Source organism: Triticum dicoccoides, chromosome 7B (genome assembly GCF_002162155.2).
Source record: "Triticum dicoccoides isolate Atlit2015 ecotype Zavitan chromosome 7B, WEW_v2.0, whole genome shotgun sequence".
NCBI lineage: Eukaryota > Viridiplantae > Streptophyta > Magnoliopsida > Poales > Poaceae > Triticum > Triticum dicoccoides.
Window position 1 is genome coordinate 72,421,546 of NC_041393.1, and position 23,506 is coordinate 72,445,051.

Genomic DNA, 23,506 nt, shown 5'->3' on the forward strand with positions numbered 1-23,506 from the left:
TAAAAATGTTTCTTGGAATGATACAGGAATGGAAAAATTTACAGTCATACTAAAATATCAAGAGATAAAACACATATTTATCAAAGAATATTTCTGCAACATATTCGACATGAAAGTTATGATGCCTGGCAAATTGGAAACAAACTTATGATGACTTACCACCAAATCTCATTGATATTTCAGAACATAGTTATCCTATCAAAAGTGACTTACTGAATCTGAAACTTAGAGTTGCCACTGAGGTGGCCACCTTCATCGACAATTTTGTAACGAACATACCCTTGTAATTTCTATTTTCACCCTTTAGCTACAATGGCTATGTCATCCCACTCATCTGTTGTTCCGGCCCATTGCTAAAAAAATAGTTATCCTATCGACATGTACATGCAAGATCTCTCTCCCCCTCCCTCCCTACCTCGATCTCTCCTCTCTCTCTCCCTCACCCTTTCTCAATCTTTATAGTAAGCACCTCCGCCTTATACCCAAGGGCGATGTGCCTGTCACCATCCCGTTGCTCCTTTCGCTTCTTCCTCATCACGCATCACATAGTCCTCACGAGAAAACAACGAAGCATTCACTTGTTAAGCCAATATGGAGTGCATTATCAAGCATAGCTTTCCTGATGATAGAAGAAAGAGGAAGATGATATACATGCCATTTATAGGATCCAAATGATACAATAATTATCATAAATTAGTTGTTTGCGTTAATTTCTTTCGTGAAACATACTCCCTCCGTCCGGAATTATTGTAGGAGAAATGGATGTATCTAGACATATTTTAGTTCTAGATACATCCATTTTTGTCCATTTCTACGCCAAGTATTTCCAGATGGAGGGTACAAAATACTTTGCATCTTTGGAACTCAACAGCTAATTAGCCCATGACACCTATGGATTTCAGGCTTGATTCATCTGAAGACTGCATCCAAACTCACATTTGTTAAAAAAATAGAATTGAGCTCCCATAGATTAGAAGTGGCTCTAGATGTTGGGCTCACCATTGAGTTTTTCTTTCTATGTCAGCTGGGAAGGGCAACGGCCATATGATATTGAAGAGTTCTTGAGATCAATAAGTTGCCTATTAAATCCACCTTAACAGCTAACAGACGCACCCAAGAAACTTGAAATATATTTCTTTGCCACGGGGCAAGATAATAGACTCGGGCTCACAGGAAAAGCTGGTATGCATGCTAATTTCGGAGCCTCTGCACTGCAATTAGAAATATGCGTGATAAATTATATAATAGTATGCACTGGTGGAGCTAGACAAAATCTATCCGGGGAGGGATAAAGACAAAATATGAGTGTTGGGGGTGAAGCGGGGAGGCTGAAAAAACCTATCCAAGCCTTCCCACAAGGCTTAATTAAGGGTGTGTTTGGTTCAGGGATATGTTAGGGTGGCTGTGGGTATCCCAACCACGCTAGGGATAGCCACTTTTTTTGGATGATAAATGGTTGGCGAGATAGCCATGAATGTGTTCGGTTTGATGGATGAGTGATGGATAAAAATTATAATGATCTTTCCTTATTGAGGTGGCGAGATAAACTGTCATTGTTATTATGCCTTGTTTTTCAAGGGCGTGTTTGGTTGTCATCCACACTATGCCACACTTGTGTGCCACAAGTGTGGCATACCACAGTTTTTGTGGTGGCCAAAGTGGTCACCACATTTATGGCAAAAGTTAACTAGCAACCGAGTCTATGGCAAGTGGGGTATGTGATTGAAAAAGTGTGGCATGTCACAACTATGACTGCAACCAAACATTTGCTTCAATTTGCCACATTTGTGACATAAAAATGTGGCAAAATGTGGATGGCAACCAAACATACTCTAAAAAACTACTATGTGCCCACATTAAAGAGCTTTTTGGTATGCGAAGGAGGAAACACAACAACCTGCGCTCCTCGTTATCGAAAGCCAACTCTCGCTATTCGTCGTGGCCAGCTCCGCTCTTCTCGGCCGCCACCTCTCGCCATCTTCACATGCCTAATGCACGGGCTTCAGTTCCACTGGCCCATTTGTGCGCTCTTATCCCGCCGCCTCCCGTCGCTGTCTCGTCCCGCTCCCCCTCGCCCCGCCGCAGCCATCTCCGCCCCCTCATCCCGCCGCCTGCCTTCTCTGCCCGCTCGACCGGCGGTTCCTTCTCGCCCCCGTGGGTTGGCGGTGTGCCTCCTTGGCGGTGCTTTGACGGAACGTGCCCCCCCTCCCCCCACCCCTCCTCTGGAGGAGGTAGGCTGCCATGTGAAGCTCTGCTTCAGGCCAAGCCGAGGATCATAGCCTCATGGTGTTGCTCTGTAGATTTCCATCTTTCTTCGGTTTAGAGTATGATTTTACCTTGAAGGCCTGAATAAGTTTAATTGTAAGTGAAATTTTAAACTCGAAAATGATAAATTGAGCCGACCGATTAATGATTATTATGGTTTCATCCGACAGTTGATAAAACGTTTTTATTGTAGAGTTGTTGTAAACCTGAACTTATTGGTAAGTTCTTTTGATAAATTATATACTAGTGTGCAGTGGCGGAGCTAGACGAAATCTGTAGGGGAAGGCCGAAGATAAAATATGAGTTACAAAATTAAACTTATTTGATACGTCCTTTTGATAAATTATATAATACTAATAGAACGTCCGTGTGTTGCAACGGGCTGTCTTGGCGACTTATTTTTTTACCTTTAAGAGCTCACCTTTTCTTCCCTTCATCCACCCCCCGCCCTCCCCCACCCAAATAAAAATGTTTCTTGGAATGATACATGAATGGAAAAATTTACAGTCATACTAAAATACCAAGAGATAAAACACATATTTATCAAAGAATATTTCTGCAACATATTCGACATGAAAGTTATGATGCGTGACAAATTGGAAACAAACTTATGGTGACTTACCACCAAATCTCATTGATATTTCAGAACATAGTTATCCTATCAAAAGTGACTTACTAAATCTGAAACTTAGAGTTGCCCCTGAGGTGGCCACCTTCATCGACAATTTTGTAACGAACCTACCCTTGTAATTTCTATTTTCACCCTTTAGCCACAATGGCTATGTAATCCCACTCATCTGTTGTTCCGGCCCATTGCTAAAAAAATAGTTATCCTATCGACGTGTACATGCAAGATCTCTCTCCCCCTCCCTCCCTACCTTGATCTCTCCTCTCTCTCTGCCTCACTCTTTCTCAATCTTTATAGTAAGCAACTCCGCCTTATACCCAAGGGCGATGTGCCTGTCACCATATCGTTGCTCCTTTCGCTTCTTCCTCATCACGCATCACATAGTCCTCACGAGAAAACAACGAAGCATTCACTTGTTAAGCCAATATGGAGTGCATTATCAAGCATAGCTTTCCTGATGATAGAAGAAAGAGGAAGATGATATACATGCCATTTATAGGATCCAAATGATACAATAATTATCATAAATTAGTTGTTTGCGTTAATTTCTTTCGTGAAACATACTCCCTCCGTCCGGAATTATTGTAGGAGAAATGGATATATCTAGACATATTTTAGTTCTAGATACATCCATTTTTGTCCATTTCTACGCCAAGTATTTCCAGATGGAGGGTACACAATACTTTGCATCTTTGGAACTCAACAACTAATTAGCCCATGACACCTATGGACTTCAGGCTTGATTCATCTGAAGACTGCATCCAAACTCACATTTGTTAAAAAAAATAGAATTGAGCTCCCATAGATTAGAAGTGGCTCTAGATGTTGGGCTCACCATTGAGTTTTTCTTTCTATGTCAGTTGGAAAGGGCAACGGCCATATGAGATTGAAGAGTTCTTGAGATCAATAAGCTGCCTATTAAATCCACCTTAACAGCTAACAGACGCACCCAAGAAACTTGAAATATATTTCTTTGCCACGGGGCAAGATAATAGACTCGGGCTCACAGAAAAAGCTGGCATGCGTGCTAATTTCGGAGCCTCTGCACTGCAATTAGAAATATGCGTGATAAATTATATAATAGTATGCAGTGGTGGAGCTAGAAAAAATCTATCCGGGGAGGGGCAAAGACAAAATATGAGTATTGGGGTGAAGCGGGGAGGCTGAAAAAACCTATCCAAGCCTTCCCACAAGGCTTAATTAAGGGTGTGTTTGGTTCAGGGATATGTTAGGGTGGCTGTGGGTATCCCAACCACCTGGCTAGGGATAGCCACTTTTTTTGGATGATAAATGGTTGGCGAGATAGCCATGAATGTGTTCGGTTTAATGGATGAGTGATGGATAAAAATTATAATGATCTTTCCTTATTGAGGTGGCGAGATAAACTGTCATTGCTATTATGCCTTGTTTTTCAAGGGCATGTTTGGTTGTCATCCACACTATGCCACACTTGTGTGCCACAAGTGTGGCATACCACAATTTTTGTGGTGGCCAAATTGGTCACCACACTTATGGCAAAAGTTAACTAGCAACCGAGTCTATGACAAGTGGGGTATGTGATTGAAAAAATGTGGCATGTCACAACTATGACTGCAACCAAACATTTGCTTCAATTTGCCACACTTGTGACATAAAAATGTGGCAAAATGTGGATGGCAACCAAACATACTCTAAGAAACTACTATGTGCCCACATTAAAGAACTTTTTGGTATGCGAAGGAGGAAACACAACAACCTGCGCTCCTCGTTATCCAAAGCCAACTCTCGCTATTTGTCGTGGCCAGTTCCCCTCTTCTCGGCTGCCACGTCTCGCCATCTTCACGGGCCTAATGCACGCCCACCTCGACGCGCGCCACCGTCACTTAGAGACCCAACAGAGAGGAGACGTGCAAGAGGGCGGAGGGGATTTTTTTTTATGGTATGAGAGGGGTGAGATTTCTTTTGTCTAGGGGTAATGGGAGGGGCGCAAGAAAAAGTTTGCATCAGACAGGCAGCTAACTAGTTGGGCTTCAGTTCCACTGGCCCATTTGTGCGCTCTTGTCCCGCCGCCTCCCGTCGCCGTCTCCTCCCGCTCCCCCTCGCCCCGCCGCAGCCATCTCCGCCCCCTCACCCCGCCGCCTGCCTTCTCTGCCCGCTCGACCGGCGGTTTTCTTCTCGCCCCCGTGGGTTGGCGGTGTGCCTCCTTGGCGGCACTCGACGGAACGTGCCCCGCCCCCCCTCTGCTCCAAAGCCCGAGAAGTCGACTCCACCCGCCCTAACTTGCCGCCTGGTTCCGTGGCTCGCCGTCGACTCTACCCGCCCCGCCCCTGCCCTGCTCCACCACGCCCAGCCGGCAGCCCGCAGCCGCCCAGACCGCACTCGGCAGTCGACGCCCAGCGCCCGTCGTTGCGCACCTGCAGAAGGCACGCGGCCAGCCGCCCAGCCCGATTTGAGGTACGCTGAGATTTCCGTCTGTTCCCCAATTTCTGTTTACTCATTACTCAGTGCTCGTCGTGCTGCCACCTGCCAGTACTTCTCGTTACGAACTTAGGTTCGCTGTGCTCCTTTGTAAACTCTAATGTATTACTCTACTGAATTCTATCCAGGAATGCTACTACTTACTACTGAATCATATTGAAGAACAGAATGTCAATTAGGACCACATGATTACATATATGTATCAAACGTGGAAGAATGAACACATGCGCATAGTCTTCTTTGAACTTTTCTAGGTATTTAGGCTCTTCTTAATGCAAAATCAAGACTTATTGAGAATTTTCCATATGTTCGTAAGATCATATCGATCAATTTCTATTGTGTTTTTGGCATGTCATATTTATTGTAATTTCTTTTAGGGTGGACCACCCTGTTTCAAAATCATAGACCCGCCACCGCCGAGGCCCTACCCTTCCTCCTCCCCGTCGCCGGCGCAGAAAAAAAATCCGGCGAGCTAGCACTGCATGCCTGCCGTGGCGAGCTTCAGGGCCCGGGCGTCTGCGCCAGCACCAGAGATGCCGTCCTTCTCTTCCGGCGCTTCTCCGCAGAAGCAGCAGCATAACGCGCGGTGCCAACCCTTACTACCCTCGCCCCAATTTTGTTTCGTTTGTTTGGTCTATTTGCTTGGGGGACTGAGCATATGCTTTTGTTGGGTTCAACAGGAGGAAGCAGCTGATTCGTCAGCAGAGGAAGTCGCTTCCCATCGCGTCAGGTGGGTTTGCATACCAAATGTTTGATTCCCTTCCGCCCTGGTTTTTTTTGGCTTTAGTAAGAGACACTATTTGTTGTTGTTGATGAGCATTGTTCAGCCGTTATTGAAGAAACATCATATAGTTGTCAATAAATTTGTTACATGACTTGGTGGTGATGATTGTGGTTGCAGTGGAGAAAAGACTTGTGGATGAGGTGAGGAAGAATGACACGCTGATTGTTGTCGGCGAGACCGGTAGTGGCAAAACGACTCGTAAGTGTTTCACTGCACTCTTTTCCCCTTCCATTGCTCATTGTTTCTTGGGTCAAGCAATTTCTGAAAGACTGTAGCTCTGTGATGAATGTGATTATTGTTTGTCCATTTATGGAATTGATGTTGTTATTTGTTAGTCTGGTACTGCCTCCGTTCGGAAATAAGTGGCGTGGTTTTAGTTCAAATTTAACTCATACGTCATGATTTAAGAGTAGGAGTGTGACTGAAGGAATATTTCATAAAAACGAAATGAGGTCCCTATGCTTGACAACCTCATTTTTTCTTTGTGCCGTAGCGTTTCTATCTTACGGAAATTATTATTATGAATTGCTTGACCAGCCCGGACCATATTTGCTTCTGTGGTTTCTTTTGAGGAGCATTCTTTATCATTTATTGAAGAATAACCATATGGCTGTCAAGTATTTTGTTACAAAATCATACTCTTTCTTTTGTTTTGCTACGCAGAATTGCCACAGTTTTTGTATGATGGTGGGTTTTGTCAGGATGGAAAAGTCATCGGCATCACTCAGCCTCGAAGAGTTGCAGCTGTGACAGTAGCAAAGCGTGTCGCCGAGGAATGCAATGATCAGTTGGGCAGAAAGGTTGGATACTCTATAAGATTTGATGATTCCACATCTAATGCAACAAGGATTAAGTACATGACCGATGGTTTGCTTCTAAGGTAATTTTCTCAACCATATTGTCTATTGTTTGATTATCTATGATCTATTATTCTGTTTTATGCTAGCTCCCTGTGTCCATCTGATATTTTACCCACTTTGTTGCCTGCTGTTTGATTCTTTTCTGTAGTGTTTTGCGTAACTGTTGATTTAATGCTGTATGCTCCTATAGAGAATTGTTTCAATTGTTGAAGGGTTACATCATGCAATTCTCTTACCATGTGTGTAGTAGCACTTACCAGCATGATGGCTATGCCCTTGTAATGCTGTTCAAATGATATATGAATAAGTCATTTATGAGTTAAAATCGGAGGAATGAAGGAAGAAAATAGGTAGAACAAACACTTCTTTATCTTTCTCGAGATGGGTGATGTTCTAGATCTACCAGTATTGTATCCAAGCTTTCTCTCTGTTTCAGTCATTTGTGACAGTAGTCATCTCTACGTGTGCATGGACCTGAGACTGGCAACATAGTCTATTTCTCTCACAAAAGAAAGCCCATATATCATTTTATTTGCTTCGGAGTTGTATATTGCATTATTTTCCTCCACTGCAAATTTTATTGTTGTGTTCTTTGTTTTTGAGATGGTTTCTATTGAAAAACCGTTGACCAATTCATTGTTTCAGCTGTATCTTGCCATGTTATAGATGGCTGAATGCGTGGTTCATCTCTTTCTATCTCTTTTTTGTCTGATCTGTGAATTTACTTTTGTGATAGAAGAATTGCTTTCACTTTTGTGATAGAAGAATTGCTTTCACTTTTGTAATAGAAGAATTGCTTTTCATTTTCAGGGAAGCCCTTTTGGATCCACTCTTGTCTAAGTATAGTGTTATAGTTGTTGACGAGGCCCACGAAAGAACCGTCCATACCGATGTATTGCTGGGTTTGTTGAAAAAAGTGCAGCATTCCCGATGTCTTCATGCGAATAAAAATGGAAAGATTTCTGGCAGACCAGATCACTCTCAATCTTCTACCTTGAAGGCATGCCAGGGAATAAAGATTGCACCTCTAAAGCTGATTATTATGTCTGCTAGTCTGGATGCCAAGTGTTTTTCTGATTATTTTGGTGGCGCTAAAGCTGTACATATTCAAGGACGGCAATACCCCGTCGACACACTGTATACTTATCAGCCTGAGTCGGATTATCTAGATGCTACACTAGTTACGATCTTTCAGGTGAGCATCACCCTATTTGCATGGAAGATGTGGATGGATTGGGGAGGAGGAAAGAAAATTGGAGTCTATATAGAAACTTAAAAAGCGTTTTTGAAAGAAAAAGGCTTCCTTCAGAAACCAGGATAAGAGAATGTATCTTGTCTGGGCCTAAATTTAGTAGTATCTTCTAATTAGCAGAGCCTATTGTTTCAACTGTGACTTAATGTAGCCAGCCCTCTTTGATTATGAACTTCATGTTTGGATGTTTGCTTTCTTAGATCCATTTGGAGGAAGGACCTGGAGACATTCTTGCATTTTTAACTGGTCAAGAGGAGATTGAATCACTAGAGAGGCTTATTCAAGAGCGTGCTCGTCAATTTCCAGCAGATAGTAGCAAGATATGGATTACACCTATCTACTCATCTCTTCCATCAGAACAGCAAATGAATGCATTTAAGCCAGCACCATCTGGAGCCCGGAAGGTGAATCTTTATGCTCTTTTAATGCTTACTTTTCCTTTCTTCCACTTCCAACATATTTATATGACAAATACTTTAGTTGCTGCTCTTTATATCTGTTGTAGTGCTCTGTTACTTACGTTTGGTTGAGAGTTACACTTCTGTACACAACTACTTATGTTATTGCTAATAAAAAACCCACATTATATTAGTCTGCAGTTGCAAAAAAAGAGGGTTGAGGGGGCAGTTAATTAGTTCTCTGCTAGACATGGAAACAAATTATGCCCATCGAGCCGGCCTCGGCTGAGGACACTTTAGAAGATTGGTGGCTGGCCAAACACAAACAGGCTCCGAAGCAGTGGTGCAAGGACCTGGATTCCATGGTTACTCTGCTAATTTGGTTCGTTTGGCACAAGAAAACCATGATTTATGCGCAGTGACTATGTTCATGAAGGTGGAGACGCAGCGTTGGCGGAGTGCCTACAGCCTACAACTCCTGGTTGCACAAGCCACAGTGGGAGTAGGCTTTTGTTTGTGTTTTCTGTGCTGTTGGCTTTTGACAGGCACTTAGTACCTCCCCTCACTCCCTTTCTGCCACTATTTTTTTTGGATGCTCCCTACCTTTTTTCCTGCTTTCCATCTCATTTCTCTGGTCCTACCTTTTTTTGCGAGGCCTCTGGCCTACCTTGTACCGTACCGTGATGCTTAGTGACTTGTTTATAGGTTCTGTGAGCAGAGCCTCATTTTTGCTCGACCTGGTTTTGTCACACTTGGTGCTGGTGTGTAGCCAACAGCCTATTACTTTTTTAGGTAGCCTTGATTTCTCGCCCTATGTTTTCCTGTATTCCTGCACCATGCAACATCTGTTGCATCTGCATCTCCAAATTCGACCTTTTGCAAGGTTCATTGGCAATGCATTTTCTTGTTATCATTTTCCATAATTTCATTTCACTAAACATGACTCGTGTAGTATGCAAGGCTTGGAGCATTTTGCTAATGTCCAGTTTGTCTGTCAGGTAGTTCTAGCAACGAATATTGCAGAGACTTCTGTAACAATACCTGGTATTAAATATGTTATTGATCCTGGTATGGTCAAAGCACGCGCCTACAATCCTGTAACTGGAATGGAGTCCCTAATCATCATCCCTGTCTCTAAAGCACAGGCTCTTCAAAGGAGGTAGAAATTTTCAAGCAAATATAATTTTTGTGTGCTTTCTCTTACCTTTTTATTCTACCCTCAGTGGCCGTGCTGGACGTGAGGGGCCAGGGAAGTGCTTTCGGTTGTTCCAAGAATGCGAGTTTGATAAATTGGCAGAATCGACCATTCCTGAGATTAAACGATGTAACCTCGCAAATGTTGTACTACAGCTCAAAGCTCTTGGGATTGATGACATCATAGGTTTCGATTTTATGGAGAAACCATCAAGGTGAGTTTTCGTACTTCTGTTTTCTTATTCCTGCTCACGTGTAAAAGAAAATGTTGCCCCCTATCTGATTACAGTACGTATCATGCAAAAAGTGCAGTCAACATGGCAAAAGATAAACTCAAAATTACTCGTATGAAATTTATCTGGCAATGTGTGAGCTTGATGTTTTGTTTAATGTGCGCTGCTATGCTTAATTATATGTTAGACAATTGCTGCCTATGCAGAACTCAAATATCATAGCACTGAGAAGATACACACTAGTAATTTCACTTGTCATACTGTATTTGAAATATTTCATTATTTGCGACAATGATCCCAGCCTGCTTAAATTTTGCTGCTAAAGCAAACTTCTGTCTGAACTTGTTAAGTTGTTACAAACCTTATGATGAATGCATTCACTGAAAACTTCAACGTTATTCTTTATAAGCTTTGCAGAAATCTCTAGTATAAGCTGAATAGCAAGTTGCTTTGTATGGACATCAAGTTTTGCTAATTGTGCCAAACCTACTGCAGGACGTCCATTTTGAAATCATTGGAGCAGTTGATTTTACTAGGAGCTTTGACTGATGATTATAAGCTGTCAGATCCAGTGGGTAAACAGATGGCTAGGCTGCCTTTAGATCCCATGTACTCCAAGGCATTGATAGTGTCGAACGAATTCAAGTGCTTGGAAGAAATGTTGATTGTTGTTTCTATGCTTTCAGTGGAGTCAATTTTCTTCACCCCACGTGAGAAGTTGGAAGAGGTATTCTCATGAGTCCCCAGAAACTGGTTTGATATATGTTCCACAATAGGTTTTTACTGGACATTATGTAGCTATAAGACCATTGGATGTATTTTTGAGACATAATGCAAGACCAGGGAGGCAGGGAGGGTTGAAAAACCAGCGGGAACTGGATCATTACCCGTTTTCCTGTCCTGGATGAACAGTATACTGATGGCTTTTGTTTTGTTTCGGATTATTTTGTATTGATTTGAATAGTATTTGTGATCACATGTTGTTTGAAGTTGAAAATGCTAGAAAGTTTTGAATAAAATTGGGGAATGGGCTTTGGGTCCAGCCATGAGTAGTTACCATCTTATGTAGTGGGTCTCGGATTTAGTTTACTTTTATAAATGGAGTTATCACCCTGGTGTGTGGCACTGCATGCTTTTCAGGTTCTTGATAAACTGGCGATCATTGATTAATTGCCAAGAATATATTTTCTGAAAACACAGCCTAAATCTCATCGAATGTTCATGTAGTTATAAGTATTTAACTTCTGAGAAACTGGTGTTTACATTTTTCCTGCAACACTTGCTCTCATTATCTCTATGGACTTGGGTTTCCCTGTGGCTAGAAAGACTAGCATTCATTGCTTCCATTATTAAGTCCCCAGAGTGCAAAATTTATTGGTGCCGAAGTATTTTGTAATGGTGATTGAATCATTTTCATAGTTATGTGGTGGAATCATATACTGTTTTATTGATGTCTGTATTGAAGTACCTTTAGGCTACCACCAAAATGGTACCTTTAGCCTCTACCTTATGATTTTCCATTTGCACGCCAAAGAGGAATTCTAAGGTTCAAATTGTATTTGGTTGGGTTCTTCCCCTGTTACCACCAATTAATAGTGCACTTGTCTCTTTCTTGAGGAATTACAAGTGTGTTTATTCATTGATCCTTTTACCTCAACCCATTTTCAGGCAAGAGCTGCTAGGAAGAGTTTTGAAAGCTCTGAAGGAGACCATATAACTTTGGTGAATGTATATCGAGCTGCCGCAGAATGCTTGGAGAAGAGCAAAAACGCAAATGCCAAAGAAAAAACAATGGAAAAGGCTTTGAACAGATGGTGCTTTGAGAACTTCATCAATTACCGCTCTCTAAGACATGCTCGTGATGTTCACAGGTTAGTTATTACAATATTGTTGAAGGCTTGAATTGTTGGATCTGATTAGATGCATTCTCTTAAATGATGAAATGGAAAATACTATGGGTGCCGTGGGCTTTTGAGTGATAGTTATTCTTACTGTTGAACTGGGAGTATATTCTCTGCTTTTTGTCAACTGCGTAAGCTCTTTGGTGAGCCGGTTAGTGCATGAAACTCAAACATGTTATTAGAACAAGAGGTTTCGAGTCAGAGACCCCTGCTAACGAATTTTAATTAAAAAAATTGCACCCAGCTTGAGCACAATGGCCTTTTAGAATGTTGTTTCACAGTGCTGCAATCAGCTCAAGCGTGCCATGTATTTGTAGTGTCAGCAGTCAAAATATCTGCCGGCAATTCTTTCTGTTGAATTTCTATCGCCATTTGTCCTTGGACCACGAGCAAAGATTTAATAAGAGCTAAACCAAATACATATAGTCGTCCAAAATCTGGGAAATGTTTCCAGTTGAATAGGGATTTCAGATGACACATTGAGCTGACATGGAGACTTTCTGTGTGGTGCAGCCAAATCCAGGGCCATGTCCAACAAATGGGGCTTAACCTGTCATCGTGTGGAGACGACATGGTCCAGTTTCGGAGGTGCCTCACTGCCGCCTTCTTCCTGAACGCGGCGATGCGACAGCCAGATGGATCATTCAGGTACTGCTCTGATTTCATTCATTGCGTCTCTGCCACGCTATCTCTCCGACATGTTCCGGAGTAGCATGTATGCTTGATAGTTTTATCTCTCTCAAAAGCTCATGGCTTGGTGCGTTGTTGATTTTGGCAGGGCGCTGGCGACGGGGCAGAGCGTGCAGATGCACCCTTCGTCGGTGCTGTTCCGGACCAAGCCGGACTGCGTCGTCTTCAACGAGCTGGTCCGGACGACACAGAACTACGTCAAGAACCTCACCCGCATCGACCCGCTGTGGCTGGCCGAGCTCGCCCCGCAGTACTACGCCACCGAAGACTAGTTTTTCTTCTTTAGCCGTAGTTCCTTGTAAGTTGCAAACGACGACATGTAGTGGCAACCTGACGATAACGCATGATCGGAATGCCAAATGAGGTCGACGCCTGGCCGCTGTAAGGTGGGAAAAATAATACTACTACATGGTTTTTATTGTCTTTGCAGTTATCAGCCAAACTGGGTGAGACCGTGAGTCGCCACTGTGAATGCAGTAAATTCGAAGAAAATATTACTCCCTCCGTCTCATAATGTAAAACGTTTTTTGACACTATACTAGTGTCAAAAAGCGTCTTACATTATGGGACGGAGGGAGTAGAAAAAAAACTGGTGGACCATTCTACTCGTGTATGAAGCTTCACAAGATAATGACACCCATGGCATTCTGGGCAAAAATGAAGAATCAGAGCTATATTCAAAAACTGCTACTGTTTGAAGGGATCGTAATTTTCTTCACTGGAGAATACCCCGGTGTCATTCCTTCTAGAAATTTCATACACGAGTAGAGTGGTCGACCAAGTTTGATATCCCAAGATTTCAATTCTTCCCTAGTTTTTTTGAATCCACTATTCACGTGAGTGCGCATGGAACCATGCCCACCTCTGGATTTTCATCTAAACAAAAGTGAACCACAAAGATAAGAGCAACTCCAATGGGGCGACCCATTTCGTCCGTCCGCGTCCGTTTGGGTCGGCGCGGACAAAAATGGCGGCCCAACGCGCCGACCCAAACTCAAATCGTGTCCGCTTGGCGTCCGCGTCGACCCATTTCCGGTCCAAAATTGCGCCTGGAATGCGTCGGCGCGGACGCGAAGCGGACGCGCCGCACGTCTCCTCGCCGTCAGCCGCGTCCCCACCTGGCGGCCACCCAACCGTCACCGGTCGTCTTATTTATGACGACCACCGACAGCGGACCCACGCGTCAGCCAGTGCGCACGTCCTTTTTTAACCACGCGTGCGGCGGGGTCGGCCTCATCTACTTCTCCCGTCCACATCTGGCCCCCCACCACTCCCTTTGCTTCCTCGCCGGTGACCGCAAACCCTAGCGCGCCCATGGGCCTCTTCGGCAGCAGCAAGGGCAAGGGCAAGGGCATCCCCGGCGCCTCGTTATCTAGTGCTTCCCCTCCCCCTCCACCGCTGGCGCGTTTCCGCACTGAACGCCGGCACCCGCACATCCCGGTGCACCAAGCGCGGTGGCACTGGGAGTACAGGCAACCCCTCCCCTACCCCGACGTGACGTTGCCGCACCATTGGCATTTGGATCCAAACCGGATCCCGGTGCCGGCGGTTCCACAGACCCAGCGGGCGTACGACGACGAGGTGCGCCGGCACCGTGCGCTGCTCACGCCGAAGCAGCGTCGGCTGCCCGAGTACGCCGCCGACTCTCCCAACTGGGAGGCTTGGTTCGCCCTCGAACACGAGGAGCAACGACGCTCGGGTGTCGACGTCGTCCCGCCGCCGTTCCCACCGCCGCCCCCGGAGGTAGAGCCGGAGGACATGGAGGCCGAGGCGGAGTACCAGGCCGCCCTCGAGGAGGCCCTGCATCACGCGCTGGAGGCTAGCCGCATCGACGAGGACGCGCATTGGGATGAGCTAGAGCAAGCCCTTGCCCTGTCGGCGGCGGGGGACTCCGTCCACACCCTGCTCTTCGTGCCGCCGCCTCCACCGTCGCCGCCCGTCCAGCCCAAGCCGGAGCCGGAGCCGTCACGTAAGCGCTCCCCGCCTCCACCCACTTGGCCGGAGGAGGCCTACTCGTGGACGGGCCAGTACCGCGAGTGGGTCAGCGCGCCTCCCGTCCACTTCGCCGCCACGCCGGAGGAGGAGGCGGCCCACCTCGAGCGATGGAAGGAGCACTGGCTCCGCCAGGAGCGGGCCGACGGCGAGGAGCAGATGCGCTACGAGGCCATGCTCCAACGCGACGCGGAGGCGCTCCGGCTCGAGAAGGAGGAGGAGGAGCGCGCGTGGCTTGCCGCAATGCCGCCGCCCCAGCAGACGCCGGAGGAGGCTGCCCTGGCAGCGTACCAGGCGGCGTTCGGGTGGGCTGGCCCTGCTCCGGTCTTCATCGACCTCACCGACGATGGCGGCGTCGAGGGCAAGGGCAAGGGCAAGGCCGACGACGTCTAGGACAGCGTGCGGGGCGGCAGCAGGCAGACGCAGACTTTTTTTAATGTTTATTAGATTTAGGTGGACTTTGGCCGGCGTTTGACCGGCCACTTTATGTTTAATTATGTTTATTTATATTTATTTGTGTTTATTTCGTGCAATCTGTTTTTTTTCCATCCCGACACATTTGAGTCGGCCTTCCCGTTGGGCGATGAAGCCGATTCATTTTAAAATGCGGACGCGCACGTCCGCCTGGCCGACCCAAAACGGACACGTGACCGTGGCTTGCCTAAGAGGAAAGGGACTCGGATCGGAGGAGAAAGGAAAAACGAGTCATATATACAGGAGCAGGCACGAAAGAGAGACACATCTCGCTCGCTCTCGCCGCCAGTCCCCGCCACCGCTCGCCGTCGCCGTCGCCGGAGGAGGTGCAGGAGCCATGGCGCCGGAGCCAGAGGACGACTTCCTGAACGAGAAGAACCCGAGGCCGCTCGACGAGGACGACATCGCCCTCCTCAAGACCTACGTAAGCGCCTCCCTCCCCCCGCACCGGATCGATCCGCCCCGTGCGTCTAGGCCGGAGCTCTCCGCCGCCCGGGCTTGCTCGGGGCTAGTGATTCGTGCTCCGCGTAGATCTAGCCATCTAGGGTTTTCAGCTTGTGTCGCATGTATGTATTTGGGGGAAACTATTGGCCGCATAGTTCGTGTCGTTACGATTTTTGTGTGGGGAATTAGGGTTTTTGACGCCGGAGAAGAATGCTTGGTTTGGATTCTCGTGTTCGACAGCGAGGCATATGCCGTGTTGCTGAATTGCAGCATCTCGATTTGGGTGGAATTTTCTAATTCTGGATGGACGGCTTTCTGTTGAACAGGGGCTTGGGCCGTACTCGAACAGCATCAAGAAGGTCGAGAAGGAGATAAAGGAGATGGCCAAGAAGATAAACGACCTGTGCGGTACGTGCACATTGATGTCCTCTGACCACCCCTTATTTCTGGGACTAGGATTCAAGTTGTCACCAGTTTTGGCTAGTCTGATCGGTGGCTGTACTGGTTTATCAGTTTGAAGTGCCTGTGCTATTCCACCTTGTTGTGTTCCATCTAGCTCATTTCACGTTTGATTTGATTGCAGGGATAAAGGAGTCTGATACTGGGTTGGCTCCACCAAGTCAGTGGGATCTTGTATCAGATAAACAGATGATGCAAGAGGAGCAGCCACTGCAGGTGAATTAGCCTGATGTCCGCCTTAACCTTCCGCAGAATGCATAGAATTAGTGGTTTTGTTGTGACCTTTGTGCTTTATCATATCCTCCATGGTGAATTAATAGTCAATTAAATTCTGTTATGAAGGTCGCTCGATGCACGAAGATCATAAGTCCAAATACTGATGATGCCAAATATGTCATCAACGTCAAGCAAATCGCAAAGGTATGTCAGCATTGTACCATCTTAGGCCAAATCATATCTTCTGGAGGTTGAATATTGATGATGACTATTTTGGGGGATATTGCAGTTTGTGGTTGGCTTAGGGGACAAAGTTTCCCCCACTGATATCGAGGAAGGAATGAGAGTTGGGTAAGTTGTCTGTTCTCTCTAATGAGTATATAACATCTTCCATTTGGCTGCTCTCGAAAAGCTTTTTGTACCTGATTTATGCTTCGTGTCAACACTTTCAGTTAGAGAGCTCGCAAAAAAAGAACACTTTCAGTTAGAGTGTAGAAGGGCGAACTCCTTTTTAATAGAAATCTAGAGTTAAGTTGTCAATAGCAATGGTTTTGAGTGGTAAGCCACATCGCTGATGTGCAATAGCGGACTGGGTACTAGTACTACCAAAGAAGCATCTTAATATAACCCTTCAATTGAGCTGTGGCTATCGCCTACTAATATGAATAGCAATTAGCACTAGGATTTGGCACAATGTAAATAAGCAACAGATGCTGCAGTTTTATTGCTGCAAGGGTTCATATTATGTTTTGTTTACAGCAAGGGTTCATATTATTGTTGTGCTTTATGCTCGTTCTATTCCTATCGGTTCATATATAGGGTCACCAAAATTTGTTGCATAAAACATCTTATTGTGCTTTACTTGTTCTTGAATGAGTTGCATTATATGTTGATTCTCCCCTTATGTATTATGCAGGGTTGATCGAAACAAATACCAGATTCAAATTCCTTTGCCGCCCAAGATTGATCCAAGTGTTACAATGATGACAGTTGAAGAAAAGCCGGATGTGACATATAATGATGTTGGTGGCTGCAAGGAGCAGATTGAGAAGATGCGGGAGGTTGTGGAGCTTCCTATGCTTCACCCCGAGAAGTTCGTCAAGCTGGGTATTGATCCTCCAAAGGGAGTACTTTGCTATGGTCCTCCAGGAACTGGAAAGACTCTTCTTGCCAGGGCAGTGGCCAATCGGACCGATGCTTGTTTTATCCGCGTGATAGGCAGTGAGTTGGTCCAGAAGTATGTTGGTGAAGGGGCCCGGATGGTTCGTGAGCTCTTCCAGATGGCTCGGTCAAAGAAGGCATGCATTGTCTTCTTTGACGAGGTTGATGCCATTGGTGGTGCTCGGTTTGACGACGGCGCTGGGGGTGACAACGAGGTCCAGCGCACCATGCTCGAGATTGTCAATCAGCTCGATGGGTTTGATGCGAGAGGAAACATCAAGGTCCTCATGGCCACCAACAGGCCTGATACATTGGATCCGGCACTGTTGCGTCCTGGGCGGCTGGACAGGAAGGTTGAGTTTGGCTTGCCAGACCTGGAGGGCCGCACCCAGATATTCAAGATCCACACCCGCGCGATGAACTGTGAGCGGGACATCCGGTTTGAGCTGCTGGCTCGCCTCTGCCCCAACTCCACTGGTAAGAGTCTAGTATTTTGGCATGACACGGCTCACATGATCTGACCACATGCCTTGTGGCATGAGCAACAGTTTTCTCATGTATCCTGACTGTCTCTGTGTGTTGCAACAGGTGCTGATATCCGGAGTGTGTGCACAGAAGCGGGAATGTACGCCATCCGTGCGCGCAGGAAGACCGTCACGGAGAAGGACTTCCTTGATGCTGTCAACAAGGTCATCAAGGGTTACCAAAAGTTTAGCGCCACCCCGAAGTATATGGTGTATAATTAGATAGCGCGACGTTAGCTCCCTGTGTGTGTGTGCCACTCGGGCCCTCTTCTACGGGATTGTTGTTTGTTGCTGCCTTCTTTCCTTGTCCAGTAGAAACTTTTGAGGCGTTTTCTGCATCACATGTTACTGTGGATTGTACCTTCAGAATGTTGAAGTGTCAAACTGGAAGTAAGGATGGTGATGATGATGATGCCATTTTCTTCTCCCGCATGAACGTTTGAGTTGTTTCCTGCATCGCGTATATTACTTTAATTTTATGTTATGTTGCTCTCATGCTACATTTGTGACCTTTTCTTGCACAGTGCAGCCGTCGCAGGTAGACCTGCTATTGGGAGCTAGTCTTGGTGCTGATGCAAACTCTCGAGCTCAAATGTACCCATATGAATAATAAAATTGAAAAATAATAGCAAAGATCATTAAAAAAATCTGTTTTTTTTGGCAATAGACATTGTTTAATGTTTTACATATACGTGCAAATTTCCATGAAGAAATATTTGCAAATTTTGTTATTTTTGCCTAGAACTCCACGAATGTGATTCATCACCTTGTACACAAGCAGAAAGCTATACAATGTTTGTTGAGTACTCCATCCTTCCAAAATAGATGACTCAACTAAGTTGGGTCATCTATTTTGGAACGGAGGGACTACATATTGTGAAACATAGGGTTTGGGAAACTGACACGACACCCTAAAACGGGATGTGGCTATCTCATTATATAGACGTACCAAAAGGTACAATACATGGCCTATACAAGACTACGTATATACAGTCTAACACCCTCCCTCAATCTTAACTATAGCATAAAATACAAAGTAAGTTAAGATTGCGCCTACAGCCTACAAACTGTGGTTGTGGAAGAGGCTTCGTGAAGATGTCAGCAAGTTGATCTTTTGAGGAGATGAACTTGATACAAAGTAGTCTCTATGCAACACGTTCCCGAACAAAGTGATAGTCAACCTCAATGTGTTTTGTCCTAGCATGAAACACCGGATTAGATGAAAGGTATGTAGCACCGATGTTATCACACCACAGAACTGGAGGATGACCTGGAGAGATTCTCAACTCCCGCAATAAGGATTGTACCCATATGATCTCAGCGGTAGCATCAACAACTGCTTTATACTCAGCTTCAGTACTGCTACGAGACACGGTGGCTTGCTTGCGAGCATTCCAGGCGATCAAGTTAGGACCAAAGAACAGTGCATATCCCCCCGTGGATCGCCGATCATCAGGACTTCCAACCCAATCCACATCAGAGAAAGCCAAAAGTTCACAAGATGGTGCAGACTGAAGGAGCAGACCATACGAAGCAGTGGAAGAGACATACCGCATAATGTGCTTAACTGCCGAGAGATGAGTGGTACGAGGTGCATGAAGGTACTGGCACACACGGTTGACTGCATAAGAGACATCAGGCCTGGTGATAGTGAGATATTGCAGACCACCAACAAGACTGCGATACTCAGTGGCGTCATCAGTGGAAAGAAGATCTCCATCAAGGGCAAACAACCGATCAGTCGCAGACATCGGAGTGATAGCATGTTTGCATTTGAGCATCCCAGCACGACGCAACAAATCCATAGAATACTTTTTCTGAGTCAGAGTCAACCCAGTAGAGGACCGTGACACCTCCAAACCAAGGAAGTAATGCAGAGCATCCAGATCCTTGACAGCAAACTCCTCACTCAATGCGGACACAAGGCGATCAACATCAGCATCAGAGGAACTGACAAGGATGATATCATCAACATAAACCAATAGATACATCGTCACCTCAGGACTCTGAAGGAGGAACAGTGATGTGTCAGCAGTGGAGGGAATAAACCCAAGAGCCCGGAGAACAGAACCAAGGCGTGCATGCCATGCATGAGGCGCCTGTTTAAGTCCATACAACGCCTTGACCAGACGACATAGATGATGCGGACGTGTAGGATCAACAAAGCCCGGTGGTTGACGCATATAAACCTCTTCCTCAAGAACTCCATGGAGGAAGGCATTCTGCACGTCAAGCTGACGAAGAGACCAACCACGAGTAACAGCAAGAGACAACAGTATACGAATAGTAGTAGGCTTGATAACTGGACTGAACTGTCTTCATAATCAAGACCATACCTCTGCTTGAAACCCTTGGCAACCAGCCATGCCTTATAGTGCTCAATAGAACCATCTATATGTCATTTTACCTTAAACACCCACTTGGAGTCAATGATGTTTATGCCAGAGACCGGAGGAACAAGTTGCCAAGTGCCATTTTTCAGCAAAGCCTGAAATTCCTGCTCCATCGCAACACGCCAGTGAGGAATACCCAATGCGGCCTGAAAATGACGCGGCTCAGCCGTCGAATCCGCAGCAGCATGAGCCACACATGCGGCAAGCCACGCCACAGTCCCGTCTGTGCGTTCCTTGGGGCGAAAAACACTAGACCGGCTGCGTGTGTGTGGTCGATGAGGGACCACAGCAGGTGGCGCCGGCAACATGGAGCTTGCCACAGGAGACGAAGGCGAGACCGACCTTGAGCTGGAGGAGCCAGAGTCATCAGACTCAGCGTAGGACGACGTGGCCGAGACGGGGCTGCCGAGCCCAACCGACGACAAGGCCGGCTCGCGAGGATCCAAGGCCGGCTCGCGAGGAGCCGAGGGGGCTGAGGCAGGGCTGGCCGGTGTAGCTGCCGTGGCCGCTGGGCCAGCGGCTGCTGGGCCGCCTGCCGCTAGGCCAAGCAAGGGCGACGCCTGCGGCGTGGCAGGCGAGCCAGGCGATGGGGCGGGCGAGCCAGGCGACGGGGCGGGCGAGGCGGGTGCAGCTGCGGGCACTGCCGGCGCCCGCGGGGCGGCTGTGGATGCATCGGGCTGACGGGCACGACCCGCCATGCATGGGCCATGCACCGGATCAACATGACCATCGTGAGTGTTGTCCATAGCCTCATCATCCAGGAGTTCAAGACGGGCACCACGTCCAATACCTGCAGCATGGTTAGGAAGCAACACATGAGCATTTGCAACATCCACAAATTGATCAAGCGAAGGTGTAGCGGAGTGCACAGGTGGTAAACTAATGGTAGAGTGGTTCGGAAGAGCATGAAACAGGAACACATTCTCATCAAACACGACGTCACGAGAAATGCAGACACGATTGATGGGAGCATGAAGACACTTGTACTCTTTGTGGAGAGAACTGTACCCAAGAAAGACACACTTCTTAGACCAAAACTCTAACTTACGCTTGTTGTACGGCCGCAAGTGCGACCAACACGCGCCCCCAAACACTTTGAGAAACGTGTAGTCTGGCATATCATTGAGCAAGAGTTCAAGAGGGGTTTTCATTTTCAGTAGTCGTGAGGGAAGCCTATTTATCAAGAAACAGGCGGTGGAGAAAGCATCACTCCAGAACCGAAACGGGACGGAGGCATGAGCTAGTAAAGTAAGTCCAGTCTCTACAAGATGACTATGCTTACGTTCAGCGGTGCCGTTTTGCTAATGTGTATGAGGACAAGATACGCGATGCGAGATCCCAAGTGTTGGGGAACATAGTAATTTCAAAAAAATTCCTACGCACACGCAAGATCATGGTGATGCATAGCAACGAGAGGGGGAGTGTATCTTCATACCCTTGAAGATCGCTAAGCGGAAGCGTTTAACAACGCAGTTGATGTAGTCGTACGTCTTCACGATCCGACCGATCCAAGTACCGAACGCACGGCACCTCCGAGTTCTGCACACGTTCAGCTCGATGACGTCCTTGCCTTCTCGATCCAGCAAGACGGGCGAAGTAGTAGATGAGTTCCGGCAGCACGACGGCATGGTGACGGTGTTGGTGAAGAACAATCTCCGCAGGGCTTCGCCTAAGCACTACAGAAACTATGACGGAGGATAAACTAGAGGTCTTTGGTGCTAGCCCTGCCCCTCTATTTATATGTTGAGCCTTGGGGTCGAAACTTGGAGTAAAAGCCTCCACAAAGTCGGTTTCACCCGAAAGGCAAGAGTCCTTCTCGGACTCTAGGGCCAGACGCCAGGGTTCCCGGCGTCTGGCCCCTGGACTCCGCAAAACTTTCTTTTGTGCTTTCCAAAAACCTTGTGGGCTTTCCCCTTTGGCCCAAATAACGTGTTCTCGTACCCAAACATTTCGGGAAACATTCGGAACCCCTTCCGGTGAATTCCGGAACCCTTCCGGAGATCAAACACTATTATCCCATATATCAAACTTTATCTCCGGACCATTCCGGAGTTCCTCGCCATGTCCATGATCTCATCCGGGACTCCAAACAACATTCGATTACCAACATACATAACTCATATAATACTATATCGTCAATGAAACGTTAAGCGTGCGGACCCTACGGGTTCGAGAACTATGTAGACATGACCGAGACACGTTTCTGGTCAATAACCAATAGCGGGACCTGGATGCCCATATTGGCTCCCGCATATTCTACGAAGATCTTTATCGATCAAACCACATAACAACATACGTTGTTCCCTTTGTCATCGGTATGTTACTTGCCCGAGATTCGATCATCGGTATCTCAATACCTAGTTCAATCTCGTTACTGGCAAGTCTCTTTACTCGTTACGTAATGCATCATTCCGTAACTAACTCTTTAGCTACATTGCTTGCAAGGCTTATAGTGACAAAACCTAATCTCGAAATACGCCAACTCAACATGTACCTTTGGAGACACCTGTAGAGCTCCTTTATAATCACCCAGTTACGTTGTGACGTTTGGTAGCACACAAAGTGTTCCTCCGGTAAACGGGAGTTGCATAATCTCATAGTTGTAGGAACATGTATAAGTCATGAAGAAAGCAATAGCAACAAACTAAACGATCAATTGCTAAGATAACGGAATGGGTCATGTCAATCACATCATTCTTCTAATGATGTGATCCCGTTAATCAAATGACAACTCATGTCTATGGTTAGGAAACATAACCATCTTTGATTAATGAGCTACTCAAGTAGAGGCATACTAGTGACATTAAGTGTGTCTATGTATTCACACATGTATCATGTTTCCGGTTAATACAATTCTAGCATGAATAATAAACATTTATCATGATATGAGGAAATAAATAATAACTTTATTATTGCCTCTGGGGCATATTTCCTTCAGTATCCCACTTGCACTAGAGTCAATAATCTAGATTACACAGTAATGATTCTAACACCCATGGAGTCTTGGTGCTGATCATGTTTTGCTCGTGGAAGAGGCTTAGTCAACGGGTCTGCAACATTCAGATCCGTATGTATCTTGGAAATCTCTATGTCTCCCACCTGGACTTGGTCCCGGATGGAATTGAAGCGTCTCTTGATGTGCTTGGTCCTCTTGTGAAACCTGGATTCCTTTGCCAAGGCA

General features: G+C 46.2%; 2 protein-coding genes across 3 annotated transcripts; both read left to right on the forward strand.

Moving 5' to 3' along the window:
- Nucleotides 1-4,967: 4,967 nt before the first annotated feature.
- LOC119337662 (pre-mRNA-splicing factor ATP-dependent RNA helicase DEAH10-like) lies at nt 4,968-13,138 on the forward strand. 2 transcript variants are annotated; one of them, XM_037609825.1, is made up of 14 exons: nt 4,969-5,326; nt 5,479-5,604; nt 5,728-5,936; nt 6,031-6,080; nt 6,252-6,332; nt 6,798-7,014; nt 7,805-8,189; nt 8,447-8,650; nt 9,643-9,803; nt 9,868-10,053; nt 10,567-10,798; nt 11,740-11,942; nt 12,486-12,620; nt 12,751-13,138. In XM_037609825.1, the coding sequence occupies exons 3-14, from the start codon at nt 5,833-5,835 to the stop codon at nt 12,932-12,934; spliced, it is 2,142 nt and encodes a 713-aa protein (XP_037465722.1). In that variant the 5' UTR covers nt 4,969-5,326; nt 5,479-5,604; nt 5,728-5,832; the 3' UTR covers nt 12,935-13,138. The 2 variants fall into 2 exon arrangements, with proteins under 2 accessions (XP_037465721.1, XP_037465722.1); XM_037609824.1 differs by lacking the exon at nt 5,479-5,604 and having other exon boundaries at nt 4,968-5,326; nt 12,751-12,934.
- Nucleotides 13,139-15,361: 2,223 nt separating this feature from the next.
- Nucleotides 15,362-18,384, forward strand: LOC119336564 (26S proteasome regulatory subunit 7A). The gene is made up of 7 exons (XM_037608609.1): nt 15,362-15,552; nt 15,899-15,980; nt 16,156-16,247; nt 16,374-16,451; nt 16,537-16,598; nt 17,164-17,885; nt 17,997-18,384. The coding sequence occupies exons 1-7, from the start codon at nt 15,466-15,468 to the stop codon at nt 18,152-18,154; spliced, it is 1,281 nt and encodes a 426-aa protein (XP_037464506.1). The 5' UTR covers nt 15,362-15,465; the 3' UTR covers nt 18,155-18,384.
- The last annotated feature ends 5,122 nt before the right edge of the window (nt 18,385-23,506 follow it).